This window comes from Sceloporus occidentalis, unplaced genomic scaffold (assembly GCF_023333645.1).
Source record: "Sceloporus occidentalis isolate IW3139 unplaced genomic scaffold, rSceOcc1.0.p SCAF_1, whole genome shotgun sequence".
In the NCBI taxonomy this organism is placed as follows: Eukaryota; Metazoa; Chordata; class Lepidosauria; order Squamata; family Phrynosomatidae; genus Sceloporus; species Sceloporus occidentalis.
The window spans coordinates 228,093,504-228,114,186 of record NW_028316981.1 but is presented as its reverse complement, the minus strand read 5'-3'; the positions used below and the strand labels follow the sequence as shown (position 1 = coordinate 228,114,186).

General features: G+C 37.8%; 1 protein-coding gene across 12 annotated transcripts in view; it reads right to left on the bottom strand.

Annotated features, from left to right (window-relative positions):
• NFIB (nuclear factor I B) overlaps positions 1 to 20,683 on the bottom strand; it is a 328,904-nt gene that overhangs the window by 49,335 nt on the left and 258,886 nt on the right. For all 12 annotated transcript variants that reach the window (XM_089489504.1, XM_089489520.1, XM_089489583.1 and 9 more), the window contains exons 7-8: positions 10,709 to 10,837; positions 4,655 to 4,833 (exon numbers count right to left, since the gene is read on the bottom strand). In XM_089489504.1, the coding sequence (XP_089345630.1) occupies positions 4,655 to 4,833; positions 10,709 to 10,837 (308 nt within the window). The remainder of the gene's footprint in view (positions 1 to 4,654; positions 4,834 to 10,708; positions 10,838 to 20,683) is intronic.

Genomic DNA, 20,683 nt, shown 5'->3' with positions numbered 1-20,683 from the left:
CTATATCTTTACACTTAAAATATTCAAATGTATACAGTAATTGGCTCACTATAAATAGTGAAAGCACTAAAGCAATTAGTCTCAAAATTACTATGGGGAATGTCATATACCTTTGGTTGTCTAAATCTAAATTAAAGTAATATTAAAATATGTTGGTGAGGAAAAAGTCATTTTAGGTAAATGCTCTCAGGCCATCACTTCTTTCTCCAGGTGAAACATTTACCACAATCCTTCCTGGAAAACTAAATAAATGAATATGCTTTGTAGTGGGAAAGGACTAACTGACATGATTCATACAGATGCAATTTTGCAAATTATGATAATCAAAGTTGTTTAAATAAAAACATGCTTTATTTAAAGAAGAAATCTGGTTTGTCTCAACGATAAGGTCTCACAGTATAAGCCCCCTTTGTTGCTGAAATACCTTATACTCTTGTTCTTTACTTTTTGAAAGGAAAAAAATAAAATAGTCATCTCATTCTACACCTATTGGAAAAAAATCCTGACGTAACTATGTACTAAGGATATACACAATATTCTGATGGCAGTCTTGCAAATTTAATTCCAGGGTTATTCTAAAACAAAGCTTACACACACAATTTGCCAAGCCTCCAATGTCATCAAAATTCAGATGAACAAGAAAACCTTGCCATATCCAAACATACTATTTTTTAATTTAATTTTTGTTTAAATTTTATTGTTCAGGCTTTAGATGATTCTTTCTGTGAGCTGCCTTGGGTTCCATTTCAAGATAAAGACAGCACATAAATGAAATAAATAACAATATCATTAAAGCATAAAATGGTGTTCAGCATTATTAATGTTCACCATAGCCAATAAATCTATCTGCCATGTTAAAGGCATTTGAGAGGATCAAGAAATGCTGTAAAATGGATATAATGGTTTCCACTGAGAGATTACTTCTCCAATTTTCTTGAAAATCTTAATACAAACTATATTACAAAATAGTTACATAAAAGAAACTTTAAAAATTAAATGTGTAAGCAGAGCTACCACTAAATATTAGAAAGATGTGCAACACTACAGGACTGATTTTAATTTTGCATTTTTCACTCAGCATTACCTAATTGAGACATCAGTGTAAAAAAAAACAATAGAACTCAGATTTTCCACACTGAATTAACATTGAGGACATCTAATGGATGTCTTAATTAGATTTTATTATTCATGGAAAGTTTACACAAATTAAAATCAGTTCCTATGTGCCCTGTTCCCAGCTGAGTCTCAGCAAAAACAACATCAACCAAAAACCAGCATAAATTTTAATCCAGACACCGACAGCAATTTGTACATTAAAATCTGACATTCATCTTTTAATTAGGATTAATATTCTGGGGGCAGAGAGGAAGCCTCATTCTTATGTAGTCAAAGCACATTCATTTGGGAGTAAGACCAAATGACTTATTTCTAAACAGACACCCTTAGGATCAAGCTATTAAACTTATTTTGAAATTAAGGAGCCCACATTTACTACCAGAGGAGAAAGTTCCATCAGTAAATTCTAATAAACTGTCCCCCCTCTTTCAGAATTATGAAGTAAAGTATCTTAGTATAAGGATCATTACTACTTCTTTTTCATCAGACCTCAATGCAAGAGTTATATTCTTGAATATCTGTCTGGATTAAATGAGAATTAATAAAATGAAACTCAGCTTAGTCAGTGATACTTATTTTTTGATTACTTAGAGCTCATGACGTAATTATTCTGATTGTCCTGTAAAGGGTCAAATCGAGGAAATTATGTTTGGAAAGAGCTGTATTCCTTGCATAGGACCCAAAATATTTTACATATATTTTATTATACAGATCTACTCACTGCTCCACTTCAGAGTAAACTGATGCTTTGTCTAATGGTAGGGCAGGGTAACGGCAATGATAGGGTTGGTACTGTCATTGACCACATTGTGCATGCCTACTTGGACAACAAACTTACTGCTGCATCATGTACAGTATGTTGGTCATTTATCAAGTAGACAAGTATCAAGTAACATTTACCAAGTATAAATGGTGCTCACCATGTGACTGCCTCTGAAGAACACTCGGAAACTGTTGTGATCTAGAATATTGCTTTCCCGAGTCATACACAAGAAGCATATTATACCAATTTGTGAGATTTCTATATTGCCATTTTGTTTTCATTGCTAGATTCAAGGTGCTAATTTTAGTCTTCAGTCTAAAGCTGTGATTCCCAAACCTTGACCTTTCAAGATGTTTTGAACTTGAATGTCCAAAACATCCAGAGAAGAAAAGTTCGGGAATTACTGGTCTAAAGCAATTGGCCCTCCAGATGGGAAATACTTGGCTCTCCAGGTTTTTTCAATTTCATCTCCCAAAAGTGTCAGCTGGCATGACCAGTGGTAAGGAATTAAAGGAAATATAGGCACGGAACAGACTGTCCAAAAAGGATGGCCTCCCAGCGCCTAGTTTTGGTCCACGGGGAAGCTGCAGCCTCAAGACCGCGGGACTTCCCCGCGGACCAAAAAGAACCTGTGAAAAGCGGGTACTTCTTGCAACGCCATTATGACGTCACAGTGCACCAGTGGTGCACTTGCGCTGTCATGACGCCACGATGTGTGGACGCTATGCGTCTGGCACATAACCATGGCAGTGCCCATCTGTACAGGGTGCTGCCATTTTGATGCCCTTGTCATGTGCAAGGGGCGTCTAGAAGCGCCGCCCCTTGCACGTAACGAGGGCGTCCTATCCCGTCCATCTGGACCGGGCCATAGCATCTAAATACTCTAAAGTGACCAGTCCCTGTCTGATCCTGGAAGCTGAGCAGGTTCAGCCCTAGTTAGTAGATGGATGGGGGGGACTGCCAATGAATACCAGGTACTGTAGGCTACATTTCAGAGGAGAGAACTGGCAAAATCACCTTGGAATATCCCTTGCCTAAGAAAACCTTATGAAATTCATAAGGTTGACAGGTGACTTGAAGGCATATACACACCTGCTGTCTGAAACATCAGGAGAACCAAGGTTTCTCCATCCCTACTTTAAAGCCTTAAATTGTCTGAATCCACAATAGCTGAAGAAATGCTTTCTCCATATTTATTTTCCAAAAAATTGGATTAAAAGGCTCCATTATGAGCTCAATCACTGAAGACAATGCACTAGATCACAATCTAGTGTATTCTCAATGATAATTCACATTTTGTGGAACTTCCTTCTGAGGGATATAATGCACGTTCCCAGTCAGTGCAGCAGATTCATTTAGGAGAGCAGAAATAATGTTTTTTTTTCTTTCCATGCCAGAAAGATTGGTAATGTTTAGTTTTGCTTTCTTTCTTTCTTTCTTTTGTTACAGTTATTGCATGCCTTCAAGTCATTTCCAATAAGCCTAAGGAAAACCTATCACAGGGATTTCTTGGCAAGATTTGTTCAGAGGAGGTTTGCATTTGCCTTTCTCTGAGACTGAGAGAGTGAAACTCTCTCCCAGTGAGTTTCCTGGCCAAGCAGGTATTTGAACCCTGCTTTATATTGTCTCCTATTAGTTCTAGTCTATTTAATTGTTATAGTTTTATTACTGTTATTTTCTTCTTTTAAGAACTGAAAAGCAATTTATAAATTGAAGTGATAAAGTATCAAGAAAACAATGATCTATAAAGGGAAAAGGGAATTAATTGTATATCAACCTGCTAATTGTATCAGACAAAAACTGCTTGGAATATTCCTAAAATACTGCAAAATGAACTATGAATATAGGAAACAGCAAAAGTAGAAACCATACTTTCAAACTAGACTTGCATTGCAAATATAAAATAGATCATATATGAAACAAGTGGATGCTGTCATGAAAACACAATTGTACATGGATGCTTTGAAAAACAATTATCTGCTAACAACAGTACTGATTACCATTTTGGAAACAAGTGATCTGTCACACATTTATGAGCACCTGTTCCTGACTAAACTGAAAACTTACATCTTCAGTTATTGTGCAATGCTCATAAACATATATGCAAATATATGCAAAATACTACAAAGTAGCACACAACTCAAGAAAATTGATCTAAATAGCTGGTTTATAAATAGGCGTACATGCTTGTGTGTGTGCGTGCATGTGCACGTACATACATTAGCATATTTCTTGCTTCTCCCTGAAGGAAATACTTTGTCTCTAACTTACACCCACAATAATTGCCATAAATGGCTGTAACCTAAACACCAATAAGAAAGATCTATTAGCTAGAGTCTTCAATTGAGAAAACTACAAGTGTAACTAGCCTGCATTATCAGGTGCAGAAAGCAGAGAGAGATAAACAAATATGAGTAAATTCCAAAGGGACAAAAGAATTCTCTGTTTGCACTAAGGAATAATTTCACTGGGCTACATCTATTGTGACCTTCTGAGCTTACAACCCCAGTAAAAGATGTGCAAAAAGGATTGTGCTCTTGTCCATTCATCATCCAAACGTAACAGATTTATAACTGCCAAAGCAAGAATGAATACAACTACAAGTGGCCATACCACTTATATGCAGGCACATTAATGGAAAAGTACAGAAGTGCTGAACTTTATATACTACAAGACTCAACTTGTTCATATAAAAAGTGACATCATGGGATCTCAAAACGTACATAGGACGTATTCTTCTTAAAATTATTCACACATTAATTGTTGTTACAGTACCTGGCTGGTTTGTGGACTGGACGGGTCATAAGAATAATTCTTCAGAGTATCCTGAGGATTCAGGTGAGGAGGGTATCGGATTGTTGGGTGAGAGAAGTAGCTAGTCGGGGTAGGAGGGAGAATAGCTTGTGGTGGAAATGGCAATGGTGAAGGTGAAGGTGGAGCTCTAGTTGAGATGACTAGAAGAGACAAAAAACAGAAAGTTATTTAGAATCTTAATTCATGACAAAACTCTACACACATGACAACACAGGGGGGGGGGGAGAGATAAGTCAGGCATGGATGAGAATCAATTAATTGCCTTGACTTCCTCTTAGGTTTAGTTCACCAGTTATATTTAATCACCAGTCTCTCATTCCCACAACTCCCTATGGGATAAAGACAATTGCTATTCTCTAAGGATGCAAGGAGCCAATGTACTGTACTATAAACTTGAAAGATGTCCTAAATTTATCAATTATTGCCCTGTAGAAAATTTACTTTAGCTTTTGTCAAGTATCAGATAAAATCTGGACAAGCAAGTAAGAAGACACACTATTTTAAAATACCAGAATAATTTGGAAGGGGGAGATGAGAGGGGAGACAGAGAGAGTCCAGGGATTCAGCAAATGATTTCACAATCCTTTGTGGTATACCCTGGCAAATGTGTGGGAGGGGGTAGGGAATAATTACTAAGCAATAACACCATGAATAATTAGCTGCCCATTGTGAAAATGCTAATGAATGTTCAACCTCAGGGCCTGGGAAAATATCTCAACCAATGGCAATATCTCTAGTGAACAAAAAGGGTATCATATCCTATACATATTTTTTTTCTTGCATTCTCTTTCTTCTTTACAGATTTCTCTATCAAGAGATAGTATGTAATGTCCAAAAACACTGTAATGTCCTTAGCAATGAAAGGAATGTACAGAACGTCCTGTTATTGCAGAGTTATTATACCAGGCGTGGAAATTATGTTATTACAATACATAATAATCACATTCCACTTATATGAGGAACAACTTTTGTCTGAGAAAAACAACATTTAAACAGCAAATGGGAAGAAAAAATGTAATGTATTTGTGAAGAAAGTTATATTATAATATTACTGTGTGGTGTTTATCAGGGTTTTTCTTTAAAATCTTTTTTTTAAAAAAAGATTTTATACAAAAAAGCAATCCCCTTTTGTCCCCTCATATATATGCCAACTATTCTGAAACTAGTTATATTTCATTACTGTACTTCTCAAGGTTCACTAAGCAGCAGGCGTTAAAAATGTCGAAATCCCTCATTAGCTAGGGCTTTTGGTTATGTGTGTGAGTACAGTTAGGTGGGATACAACTATCTATTGCAAAGGTCATAGAAACGTATAGAGGGAGCTGGAGTGAGGATCAGCATTTGTGAGAAGTTAAGGTTTGCTTCAGATACATGTACTGCCAAGTACCTGCAGGTAGGAGCCCAAATTGAAACTCGGGAGTACAGTGGTACCCCGGGATACGAATTGACCGCGTTACGAAATTTCCGGGGTACGAAAAAGTTAGATTTAAAAAAACTGTTCCGGGTAACGAAAGATTTTTCGGGTTACGAAATTAATTTCGGCGCGTTTCGGCGCGAAATTCAAATCGGAAGCGCGGCTAGCGGCTTTCCAGCGGCTTTCCAGCGCCTTTTCGGGTTGCGAAATGTATCGGGTTACGAACGGCGCCGCGGAACGAATTAATTTCGTAACCCAAGGTAGCACTGTATTCAGTATAGAAGTAATGGGATATGTTGATTGCACGGAATATTTTTCTTTAGACCCAACTCAGCCATATTATAGGTCTGCTACCAATTTTTGTGAGTTATCCTACAGTGTAATGCGAGGATGAAAGAAGCTATCAAATCTTGCTGACCAGTGGAAGCCAGGGTCCTCTCATAGTTATCAGTGTGGGAGACACTGTATTTGAGAACTGAAATGGTTTGATCTTTGATCCCCACTATGTAAGGCTGGCCTGGCCAACTGAATCTCATAATTCCTTGCCGTTGGCTATACTGGGAAGGGCTAGTGTGAGTTTTAGTCCAATAACACATGGCAGAACACAATTGCTATCATTAGCTTAAGATTCCAGAAAAGACCACAGAAGTGTCTCTTCTTTGTATGTTTAGCTTCCAAATCACCGCTCAGCTGCCAAAATAACATTTTGGAAGAAAGATGGGATATAAATTCAATACATAAATAAATAAATGGACAAAACGGTTTTATAATATCACTGAAAATCTGAAAAATTAAGCCTTTCTGCTGATTTTTAGCAGCAACTGAAGTTTGCCATAAATCAGTTGCAATAACCCCTCCTTTGCTTTTATTTTTAGGAACAAGAATGCCTAGATATTAAAATATCAAAGAATTTTAGAAAAAGAAGAGCTGTCTTCAATTTTATCCCAGTGGATCCTGCAGCTAGAAACAGAGCTAAATTGTTTGAAAATTCAGTTTCGGACCTGGTTAAAGCCACCAGGTCTCAAACTGAATTTTCTAGTTTAACCAAAATTAAGCTGAATGTGCCATTTTATTTCTTCAGTCCCAAGTTGGGTTTGATATCTTGAGAATGCTTAACTGTACAAGCTAGTGGCTCCTGATTCCAAAATGAATAATAAGGGAGGATGAAATTATTGCAGTGTACTTCAGAACAGAAGGAAGGAGGCAGAACTGAGTCCATCTGTAGCAATATATGACTCATCTGAGCAGGCCTAGTGATGACCGGGGCTCTCATTCACAAGTTCACCATATATTGACATGACTTGAGGGCAAAGAACAACAACAAAGGGGGATTTGTACAAAGCCATATACGGGACAATGAGAAACACATCTTCCATACACTGTAACCAAGGAACTTTTTTCAAATATTTTCTCAGCATCCAAAAATAAGGGCGAAAGAATGGATTTGATTGACTGGAGCTATGGAAACTATACATTGGGCTACCTTTGTACCAATTTCAGAGACTTCAGTTAATTCAAAATATGGCCACCAGATTGATTGCTGATATATTTAGGTGTATTACACAAATATTAAAATCATTCCACTTGCTGCCAGTTAGTTTCTGGGGAAAGTACGAAATGTTAGTTATTACCTTTAAAGCCCTACATGATTTGGGTCCAGGTTACTTATGAGATCACCTCCGTTCATATAATCCGTCCCTTTATACTCACATCCTCTGGGGGACATTTACTTCAACCTGGAGAAATTCAACAGCTAAACATGCTGTCTGAATTTAAAACAGTATTAAAGATCTATCTCTTCTGGCATGCCTATCAAGTCAATGTTAAACTATTAATTTTAAACTGGCATATTTTAATCTGGGTGATCTTAATTTGTAATGGTTGTTTTAATGCTATGTGTATGTGTTTTAACGTAAGCTGTTTAATGGTCAGTTAAATATTGTATTTTAATCCATGGTGCACCCTGCCTCGAGTCTTGGGGAGAGGAAGATAAGAAATGAATAATCATGATGATGCCATGTCCATGGTACTGAAGGCATCTACATACCAATCCAGCCAATACTGTTGAAATGATCTTGTTTTCAATACTAATTGAAAATGCTGATTGGTAATTAGCACTCCATTTCAGACCCCTGACACACTTTGGAATCATTGAGCTTGACAGACCGCCCCAAAAGGGTGGAGTGTAGTCGCCTCTTTTTATGCTGCAAGGAGGTGCACCAACCAAATGGTGCAGTTTCTGTCATGACTAAAAAGAACAATGGCACCCAGCATGTGGACTAAAAAGAACATGCTTTTAGGTTCTTTTTAGTCCACCTGCCGGGTGCCATTTTTGTGCCTTTGGTGCACCCATACACACAGTGTGGCGACGTTTGGATGCTGCACAGCACCTGTGTCATCATGGGGGCCAAGCCATGATGGTGCCAGCGGTGCGCAGTAGGGCTCAGGAGTGAGTGGACTTGCAAGATGTTTATGTAACAACTGCCATTGTTACAAGCAAAATACATGCCAGAGGGAGTGAACAAATAAATTATCTGGCACAAAAATGAACTCAAGGAGATCTAATAAATGAAAATCTGGAATTCTTGGACCAATAAAAAGTGGCATAGCATTCAGAGACAAGGAGTACATAAAGGATGACAATTGCATTATGCATGGTTCCCTCATATTAGGAGACATCACTTACAGTCATCAGCTGTAATGTTAAGTCTTACTTAATCAGTTGATTTTTAAATTGTGAATTTTAAATGTGGATTTTTAATATGTGTATATGTTATTTGTCATTTAAATCGATGTGTATTTTAACTGATGTCTTTTAACTGATGTTGTCTATATGTTCATTGTTGTTTTCCACCTCTATCCATAGGGAGAGGTGGGTAAGAAATAAATGTTTCTTCTTCTTATTATTATTATTATTATTATTAAAACTTTGTTGCAATACAGCATGCTTATCATCTATCATCATTCTGTTTGAATGGTCTTCAATAAATTATGCTTCAGCTATTCCTGGAGCATCTGTGTTTTTCATCTCAGATGGCGTGCTAGAAAACTAACATGCGGTTCTATAAGGCAGGTAATATAGGAGCATGATGGAAGTGAACCTTGAGTTTTAAAAATACTTTGCATTCATTGAAACACAACACCACATAATACAAATGCTATGAAACATTTTGTAGGATCTTGACTTTCTTTAAAGCATTTCATTTTATTCTGTTTTTCTTGGCAACAGTTTTCTTCAGTGGGTCATATGGCTGGCTGGTTTGTTCCTACTGTTAATATCTACAAGGATGCATTTTCTCTACAAGTGTCTGCCCACTCCACTCCTCCCCACCATTCCTTCTACTTATGCTAATCACATCGAACTCTTTCCTACAAACCCCCTTCATTCTTCTCCCAGTGCAGCTGTTCAGGGTATGAAGGGCAAAATGGGAAAAAAATCCTTATGGCTGTTATGTCTTTAACACAGAAAAGAAGGGAGAAGTTAAAAATCAGATGCTAAGTGATGGCTGTAAAAGAGAAGAAAAAAGAAAGAGATAAGGTGCCTTTGTGTTTAGAATGTGGGAAGGAAAAACCAAAAGCTATCCCCCCTCCCATTCACCAAGGAAAAGTGTTCTAAAAAATACTGAGGAGAAAAATCCTTTCTCTAGATCATCTTTTCAATATATCTGCACTTCAATTCTTCAAAATAAAACAGTTCAGCCTGTATTTATATTTTTGGGCTGTAAGAGAACTCTTACCAGAGTGAGCATCTTTGAACACTCCAAGACTCACTTCCAATAAATATGCCTAAGATTGTGGTTTACTGTATTGTGCTTGTGCATTACTATGGTTCACATAGCTACAAGCTGAACTGAAAGAATTCAGAAAGTTCTCAATCCACACAGTACTTTGTAATTCATAACAATTCTGTTACTAAATGCATTATTCTGAATGTGTTTCAAAGTTTATAATTTACTCAAGAGTTCAAAACTCTTTGAATATATCAGAATTCTCAGCTCATGTCCATATGAAAATGAAGAGAACAACAAAGGCAGGCAGGCAGGCAGGCAGATAAACACAGAGGATATTTGAAAGGATTATGTTTTCTGACAATTTTATGATTACCATTTAGCACAAGACAACTCATATGATTGTTGTGCAAAGAAAAGTGTGTGTGTGTATCTGACATGTATGCTACTTGGAGGAAAGATGTTATGTAAGTGTAATAAAAAATTACAAAATACAGCTGTAATTATAAATACAATATACGTATAATACCAGAATTGAATTGTTTTTCTTGCATTCAAGAGATTTATTCTAGCTGAAGTACAAAGAAATTCTGAAAAATCTTTCCCTTCACTATTGTGCCAATTGGTACATTAATAAATAGTGGATGAAGCCTATCAGGGTGTGGAACGTGTGGTTTTTCCTATGTTGCTGGGCTACAGCTCTTATCAGCCATAGACAGCAAAGCCCATAGTGAGGGTTGAAGGGAATAATGGTCTGGCAATATCTGAAGGATTATGCATTACCCATCTTTGAAAAAAAGGTTCTGACACTGTTGCATTTGGGAAAAGGCTAACTAGATACAGAGAGTTTTTCTATCATTCTTGAGTCCTCACCACTGTGTGCAACTCCTGGGATCCCTGGATGGTGATGCGGGAAAGTGGTCACTCTTTGAGAAGAATCCTGGGGAGATGTCGTGCTAAACAAAGGCTTTTCAGGTTTCTTCATTGTAGGAGAAGACATATCTGCAATGACAATGCAATACAATACATATGTTAGTGTCACACATTGTTTCTCATGCTACTAAATGACCAACTAATATTCCTTCAGCAGTCTCTAGTCAGAAGATAAGAAATATTTAAATGCACAGCAAAAGTAAGCACTGTTCTTTCATGCCCACCTAGCAAACCCCCCAAATTTAGGCAACTTTTACCAGCAAAGAGCAATTTGACTTAAAGTACTCTGTGTAAAAAATGCACATACCACCAGAAAGAAAGAGCCTTTTGTCTGATAACTTTTTTTTAATAAAGTAGGGGTAGAGCCAGCATAGTGTAGTGATTTGAGCACTGGACTATGGCTTTCGAGACCAGGGTTCAAATCCTTGTTTGGACATGGAAACCCACTGGGTGGTCTTGGGCAAGTCACATTCTCTCTGCCTCAGAGCAAGACAAAGGCAAATCCCCTCTGAACCATCTTGCCAAGAAAACATCATGATAGGTTCACCTTAAGGTCTCCATAATTACTTGAAGGCACACAACAACAACTCCAAGCAAACTACTTAGTCTTTAAAAATGGAAATGTTACACTGTTGGTATGAGGACTTCTTTCACTTACTAGGTTGAATTATACATATGCAAATCTATTATGGAAGGAGCCAAATCTCTTGCCATGTTCATTCTGACCCAGACTCTATGCACACACTTCACTGTATGGCTCTCCATTTTTTAAATACAACCTTGTAATATGTGGAAAGACTAGCAGCATAAAAACTATCCTCTATTTCCATGGAGAAATGATACTATATTTCTTTGGAACCTGAATATAATGGAAGCTTTCCATCATATCTGTTTTTTTGTTTGTTTGTTTTTGGAGAGGCAGGGATACTGATTATAGACAACTGGCAGCAGTGAAGAATTAGTGAGGAGCTCCTTAAAGGTCAGGCTCTTTCAGACCTATGTCAGAAAATTCTTGGAAATACCCAGAAAATACTCTGATAAAACATAGAAAGATGAAACAAGTAACCATAAAGTGAATCCATCACTACCTACAAAAGGCTGCCTGTCCAACTACTGTTGGCGAGTATCATTCCATGGCCTCAGATGATTGTAAAATATCTCTGCAACAGCCATTTTTATTACAATTCATTTGACTATCTACCTATCAGAGATTTTGAGAGGAAAAGTGGATTGTACTGTCACACTGTATCCTCACAATCTAAGAGCTATGTAAGCAGGATGAGCAAGACAAAAATGTGATAAAATAAAATATAAGACTAAACTCTGTATGTGATATCCTGAACTTAATTCCATAATAATTGCAAATAGCACCAGTTTCCTTATTTTGTTCAAAAATGTAGTTTGTTAGCCACAACACATTCTTCATTCCAAAACAAAGGCTATGATGAAAAGCCTCCTGACAAATTAAAATAAATATTTGCTTTTGGCACTCTTACTTGACTGTGTGTTCTCAACACTAAGAAAAACATTCTAGTACTGTTGTCTGGGGAGAAAAACAAGTGTATTAGGAGCAGTTGTGCCTCTTTTAATAGGGTATGTATGGAGCATCAAAGTATCATGTCAGGGGCAAAAAGGAATGAATGATAGGTTCATTTCCCCCTCCCCCCAATAGTTGGAAGCTTTATTAGTACAAGAAAAAAACCCAAGCTTTGTGCTTTCCTAACTCAAACAAAGCATTTTGGGCAATGGAAACAATTTGGGGAGGTACTGGTAGCTATTTGGTTACTACTGTGGGACTGCTGAATTGAGCAGGAGTTGCCCTTATTGCTGAGTGCTGTCTCTTTAATCTGGTGGCAGAGGAGGACAGTTACAATGGGCTGCAATGAAGAAGAGCCATATTGGCCTGCAGGACAAAGAAAGGAAAGTAAGTGGAGGGTTTTTTGTTTATTTTTGAAGGGACAAAGTGTAAATGAATAAAAATTAATTGAAAAATGAGTAATCTGGAGCAACTGGTTTTTGTTAACTCAGCCCTGACTCAGATTTGTACTTTTGACTTTTGTTAGGCCACCTGTTTCTCAATCTCTATATTTTCCCCTTGATCAGATAAACATCATGTTGCAGTAGCAAATGTAGAAATAAAGGAGCAGCTTGGGAGCTGCAGAATTCAAGCCCCACCTCTGCCTTGTAGTGGTTTGGGACAAGCCACTTCTTATCATCTAGTCCTGCATTCTCTTTCCAAATGTGTCTGCTCAAATACCTCTGAGAAAAGTATTGGTAGGACTTAATAAATAATATGAACATCACCGTCTCCTTTAGTCTTGGTCCATGGTATTCAAATTTACAGTGGCTCATGGACATTTTGTTCAGTAGACCAGAAGGATCTAATTGGGAAGGAGTGTCATCAAATATGTAAATGTGCATTTGAGCGTTTGGAGCCAAATAAAGTTGTGGTAGATAGGGATGGAAAGAACATTAGAAACATTCAAAAATTGGTTGGAAAACTTGTTTATCGAATGTCAAGAAGCCTGAAGAGAAGAATCATGGAATGACAACAATTTCACAATTCAGGACATCTTCTACACAAAATTTGCACATGGCTGTTTTGTGCAGAACACAACATATTCTGAACAGGAATCTGTATTTTCTGTGCAGAAAAAAATACCTGTGCATAAAATGCTGCTGCTTGAATAGAAAAAGTTTTAGCTGGTGATTTATTTATTTATTTATTTATAAAATCATATGTGGCATTTCTGCACTGAAAAATAGCATTTTTTCTATGCATAATAGTGCTTTTTCTGTGGGAAAGGCTGTTTTTTGTACAAATATAGCACACACAAATTTTGTGCAGAATAAGTCCCATTGTTGTTGTTAACTGCCTTCAAGTTGGCCTTGACTCATGGTGATCCTGTGGTTGAGATTTCTTGCCCATGAGCTCATTGACTGAGTCTAGCCATCTGGAATGCGGTCTTCCTCTCTTTCTACTGCCTTCTACATTTCCTAGTATTATTGCCTTTTCTAGTGATTCGTGGCTTCTTATGATGTGGCCAAGGAATGACAATCATCTTGGTTTCTGGGGGGAGTTCAGGGTTGATCTGTCTTAGGACCCAATCTGTTCTAGGGCTGATTTGATTGTTATAATCAGGACAAAAGGCTGCTGTCAAAACAGGAGACAGAGAAACAGAGTGGTTCCCAACTGACAAAGAGGTCAGACAAATCTGAATACTTTTACCTTACTTGTTCAAATTGTATGCAGAAAATATAGTTGGCCTTCAGTATCCGTGTGGGATCTATTCCAGACCCATCTGTGGATACAAAAATCTGCAGATGCTCAAGTCCCATTGTTTCCAATGGTGGTGCAGCCACCAAAAAGTTAACTCAGGGCCTACAGGGCTGCCTCTGCCCTGTCTCTTCCACATTCTCATCAACCATTGGTCGGACGGAGCCGTCAATCACCCAGCCCTCCTCCCCGGATGATTGATGGCTCCCTCCAACCAGCGTCTGATAAGAATGTGAAAGAGGCAGACGCAGAGGCAGCCACTGGTTGGAGGGAGCTGTCAGTCACCTGGGGGGAGGGCCAGATGATTGAAAGCTCCCTCTGACCAATGGCTGTCAACAATGTGGAAGAGGCACGGCAGAGGCAGCCCAGAGGGCCCTGAGTTAACTTTTTGGGTTCCAGACAGGAGAAGCTTCTCTGTTCTTCTGAGCCCTTGGCCCCGTTGTTTCTAATGGTGGTGCGGCCACATGGCTGCACTGCCATTGGAAACAATGGGAACTGAGCATCCATGGATTTTGGTATCAGAAGAGGGTTCCAGACGGATCCTGTGCAGATACTGAGGGCCGACTCTTTTTCTGCATACAATTTGAACAAATAAGGTGAAATAATTCAGATTTGGCTAATGTCTTTGACAATTGGGAACCACTCTGTTTCTCTATTCTGACCGTTCTGATAGCAGCCTCTTGTCCTGAGTATAAATTATATTATCAGGACAATCGATTGTAGTGCCACTCCCATTCTGCAAATCATCTTCAAAAACTACAGTTTTTGCTAAATTATCCATTGCTTTCTTGAAACAGAAAATTAACGAAGAATTCCTTGTAGTAGAGATTGTTAGTGGGCAGAGGGGGAGGGGGAGGAGGAACTCAGCAACTTTATATGTTGGAAGCACAAGCCTCCAACTAGTAGCACTGGATGGCTTCTATGTGTGTGGGGGGGAGGGGGGGTCAAGGGAGGATGTGGTCTGAGGTTAGTTAAAACATTCAAGAGCTATCCAAGCTCCTGAACCTACTTTGTCCCCCACGTACGTTCACAACCTTGGACTGTTGTATGGCTTCATTTTCCCCCAACTTATGGCAACTGTAAGGAGAATGTATCATGGGGTTTTCTTAGCAAGATTTGTTCAGAAGAGGATTGTCTTTGCTTCCTCTGAGGCTTAGAAAATATGACTTGCCCAATGTCACTCATTGGACTTTTAAGGCTGAGCAAAGATCCAAACCCTCATCTTCAGAGCTGTACTCCAATGCTCAAACCACTATACTATGGTGGCTTCCACCATGGATACTTTCTTTAAAGTGTGAAGTAAAACCCAGCATTGATTCACTGCCCTACTGACACAAAAGCCACAAGTTGCCACTGCCACCAAGAGCAATCTTTTCCAAACTTTGATTATCAATCAATCAATCTTTATTTCAGACACTGACCAGTATAAATTAAGTTAAATAAATAGAATAAAATAATTAAATTAAAATAAATGAACTAAATAGGTAAAATAAGTGAAATGGATAAAATAGTAAGTAAAAACTTTGATCAACTTCACTGCAAAAGTAGACTAAGGGGCTATACAGACTGGCACTTTGTGCTGGGCTGTACGCAGGGTGAGGGCTGAGCATCCGCACACTCCAAGCCCTTACACTGCTGCCCGGGCACCATTTTGACATGCACCTTTCTAGATGACATGTGCCATGATGACACACCTCTGCCACAGCACCCCAAGTGTGGAAGGGGCTTATGACGCCCCTTGCAGGGAGCTGCTTGGGGCAGCTTCTTTTTGCTCCCTCCAAGGAGCAGATCGGTGCCGCTGCATGCGGTTGCTGTGGCACCGATCTGGGGCGAAAAGGGACGGCTGCATGCTGCCCATCTGTATAGCCCCTATGAAACTCTCCTTATGCATAATGTAAGTGCAAGAAATATTAAATGTACAAAGAAATTAATATTACTCCTAACGAGAAATAAAATAAAAGTACACAGGTTTATAGATTATTGGCAGGAGTGGGAGGAATCTTATGGAAAACTCCATTCAAGAAAAGTACAGCTGTGAGACCAAACTGCTCTGAGACCAAACTTTTTCTGTTACTGCTATGTATCTTATATGTGTGTGAATCTTATTGCCAGACTGCAGTTCAAAATGGTTGCATAAGCTTGAGCTTTCAAGATAAAGTTACAAAAAAAATATAGTTACCATTACATATTAAGATTTCTGCAAAATGGATATACCAATGGCAGCTGTAGGTTTATTGTAAACCTATTTTCCTGCTATAGCACATAATATATTACTCACACATGTACAAAGGGACTGCATATTTTAAGAAAGAAATGCAATATGTCCAATACAGTGGAATAAAATATGGAATTCACTAGATCAACAGTATATACAGAACTTGTAGCCACAAAGATCAAATGGCTGAAACACTCACAGAAGGTTCCAATGTCCTTAGTATTGTGAAGTAATTCAAATGATTTCTTTGGTGTCCCTAGCATACACTGACATCATAACCGAGTATTTATATTCTATTCACAGTGGAGTAAGAGGTACAGTGTACAACAGAGCCAGAACAAAACTGCTTGTATAGGTTATGGAAAGGAATGTGCTGGTTCCTTGACCAAGATGTTAGACACAGTAAAACAAATAAAGGTGTGGAACAAAGTTTAAAGATTTGTCTGATGTGAGTTAAAATAACTCAAATATAATCTTCAGTATTATATGTTCTCTAATAGAGCACAATATGCTAATCTTCCTTAAATCATGGTTATCAACAATGTTATAAAAAATTCTGGTAATATCCTTCTCTCACTTAAAATGTAGCTCAGTTATCTACGTTTTTGCAGATATGATCAACATATACCACATATTAGAAACCATAATAGCAAAGAATGATTGAAACAGAATAAAAACATATAGTTTCAATAACACAGAATAAAAGCACCATTATCAATCAGATCTGTTTTTGATGTGCTGTTTTTGAAATAAATATTTAATGCTCTTAGAAGAATGTTAAGTGTTGAAATCTCCAGCCGATATCAAACAGTTATAAGTGAATATGATAGTAATAACAGATAATATCCAGACATGTTTCTATATAAAATGTAGAGGGAATTAAACAGAGGCTTGGCTAGATGAAAAGCTTGAAGTTATTCTTGCATAATGCTATAAAGGTAAAGAATATGCATGTCTGGACTGTGTTATGTTATAAATTTTAAAGTACTAGCACATCAAAGAGATAAAGGCTTATGCAAATTGGAAAAAAAATTAGATCAATGCATCTCCCAACAAGGTAATTCCATCTACAAAGGAAAGCAAAAAAAGAGTGTTGCTGTGAAGCATAGCGTATGTAGCCTGCTCAACGGCAGCTTGCACAAATGGTGCTCCAGATGTATATCTGTTCAAGTCAGCCCAAGGCAACTATTTTGATCAATTCTAATGTGATAAAATGCTGCAGGGAAAATGTGCAAAAATGTGTTTACGTCAGACTTTAATTAAACTGTTGTTTGCTTCCAAAGAACCTTAGGAAACACTAATGAGACATGAGTTTCAGCAATTTCCTCATCAAAAGCAAAGACCCTCTCTCCCTCTGTATGAAGCAGCCTGCTAACCGAGCAGATCTCTCGATAAATGTCACATGGCACACCAATCAGTAAGCCACCTGTTAATGGAACTTTACTGGAGTCAACTTATGAATGAGGCAGAGTTCAAGGACCCACCTGCCTACCTTGCACACCCGCTCAGCTTTCACAGACTGCAATGCAACGTTTACTTTCCTATGAAGCTACAGGAGAGCCACATAGTGATAGAGAAGCAGAATAAATATTGTTTGCATCTATTTTCTCAAGAAGTCCTCACTCGATCCATTTTCTCCCTTTAATTATCATCCTGTCCTCACTGTTGCCTTTCTTTCCAAAGTCTTGGAACGTGCTGTTTACATACACTGTCTTGAGTTTCTCTCTAATAATCCTATCATGGATCCTTTTCAATCTGGATTTCACCCTCTGCACTCTATGGAGACTGCTCTCACAAAAATTACAGACAATCTGCTTCAGGCCCAGTCAAAAGGTTTATAGTCAGTTCTCAATCTCCTTGAGAACTGGAGATTCTGCAGCTTTCAACACTGTTGATCATGGTCTTTCGTTAGATTTACTTCAGAACCTAGGATGTACAGATTTAGTCCTTAGCTGGTTCAGATCGTATCTTTCAAATTAGTCATTTGCTGTGCTAGCTGGAGGTCAGGTATCTTCTCCTTTTCTTCTGTCAGTTGGGGTTCCACAGGGCTCCGTTTTTTGCCCATTGTAATTTTCTTTATACACCTTATCTCTTGGTAATATTATTAGTTCGTATGGTTTTCAATATTGAACAACATGTTACATCATGTCTCTAAGCTATCCCATCATGGATGCTTCATTCGCATTTAAAGTTTAACATTGCTAAGACAGAACTACTCATCTTTCCTCCAAAACCTATTTTACAATATATATTTTCTATCATGGTCAATAATGTTCTGATTCATCCTGTGAAGAAAGCACATAGCCTCAGCTTTATTTTTGATTCTTTTTTGTCCTTCGCTCCTCAGATTCAGGCTGTAGCCAGGGCATGCCGATTTTTTCTTTATAATATTTCTAAAATTAGACCTTTCCTATTGGCTTCTTCTGCTAAGAATTTAGTTCATGCCCTAATTATCTCCCCTCCTTGACTACTGCAATCTTCTTTTGACAGGGCTCTCATTGTCCCACCTTAGTTCAACATTCTGCTGCTAAGATTATCTTTTTAGCTCATCACTTAGATCACGTCATCCCACTTCTGGCATCTCTTCACTGGCTACCCATTCCTTTTAGGATTAGGTACAAGCTTCTTTTCTTAACGTTTAAAGCTTTACACCACCTAGCTCCCCCTTATCTGTCAGTCCTTATTTCATCCTTTTTCACTTACTGCACCATACCCCTAGAACTGCATCCCTAAACATCTGTGGACTATCTCTTCTCTTGCTAGTTTTAAACTCGAAATAAAGACCTTCTTGTTCCCTAAAGCATTTGGAACTGTATTTTAATATTGTTTTATGATTTTATATTTGATTATATGTATTAATTGTTTTCACAGTTTGTATTTTAACTGCATAACTTAATTAATTTTGCATAGTTTGTATTTTTATGACTTTTAGATTGTACACCATTGGCAGGTTATATGCTGCTTTCATGATGCCTGTAAAGTGCCATGCAAATTTATGGCACTATATAAATAAACATTAACAATATCAATTTAATCATAGATTCGTACTACTAAACGTAGAGAATTTCTTTCTTCGCATAGGGTTGGTCCAAACACAGGGTTGGATTCAAAGAACTATATCGAGAGAGAAAATAGATAGTGTAGTTATGCAAATACTTGTGCACAAGTTCACAGTGCTTTTATATTTAGTAGCCAAGGTTTTTAAATGTTATTTTTACTTTCACAAGAAGCTTGGGCATGCTATTATGCAAGCAGAATCTCATCTCTGGGTTTAGCTTCTTTCTCTCCTAGAATGATCTAGCAGGCAGCATCAAAAAGTCCTTTGTGAGAAGAAGATCCATTCTACATGTGGACCCAGCTGGGAATGTTTCTTAAGATACAACCGAGTTTTTAATTCCCTTTCTGTTTGTTCTTTCCCAAATATTCAGAAAGAGATCAATGCTTTTAATGTGCTTGTGAAATGCACGGGCATGCAAACGTTCAAAATAAAATCTACTTTAAAATACAATTTTTGTATTGTAAAATTGTTGTCGGTAAAAATAAGTCCAGCCTTTGCTTGATTAAACCTCATGAACTTAAGTCAACTCAAACAGGACTGAATTGTGGCATTTTCAGAATAATGGCCAGCCATTGGTGAGTTGCCAGGAGATGACATTTCAGATCTATGGACAATAACACAGCAACACAGTTTATCTGGCATAGACCTCAATTACCATACTGTACTTTCAGAAAAGAGTGCTTTCAATATAGTGTTTCTTCATGGGAGGCAAAGCTAAGAGATTACGTGTTCTCAAAAGTGGGATACAGATTGAGATTTAATACTGTCAATTTTACTACAGTATGTAGCATCTGCACATGCCACCATGATGAAAACAAAAGGAAGAGGGAAATTATTTTAAAAGCCTCTTAGGGAAATGGAGAGGGGGCAGATTTTTATGACTATTTTTTTTAAAAAAAATAGAACTCTCAAACAGACCTTGATGCAAAGGATAAAGAATTAAGGAATTCTGCAGTTAGGAAATTTACTTTGAATACCAAAATCAAATAGAGCATACAGACTGTCCAAACTAAAATCCATTCCTTGTTATATCAAGATTTCTTCATTTCAATAGTACAACTTCAGACAGGAAATTATTTGTTTTATGCTATTATAAAACAAATAGAATTAAAAAAACATGGTGGATTGCTGTAAATTATTGAACGATCTACCAGTAGAAGCAGACTGACTTCTCCCCACCCTTGTCTTAGGAGGGACAGTATGTATCTGCATCCACAGTTGCACAGCTTTCACAATCTCACATGCTTATCATGGTTTCAAGGGGTCCTTGTGATGTATATGCATGTGCTCTCCTCAGCAAACCCATCCTAATGATGGGCAATTCAGTGTTCTGTAAATGTGTGAACAGACAAGGAAACTCAGTAC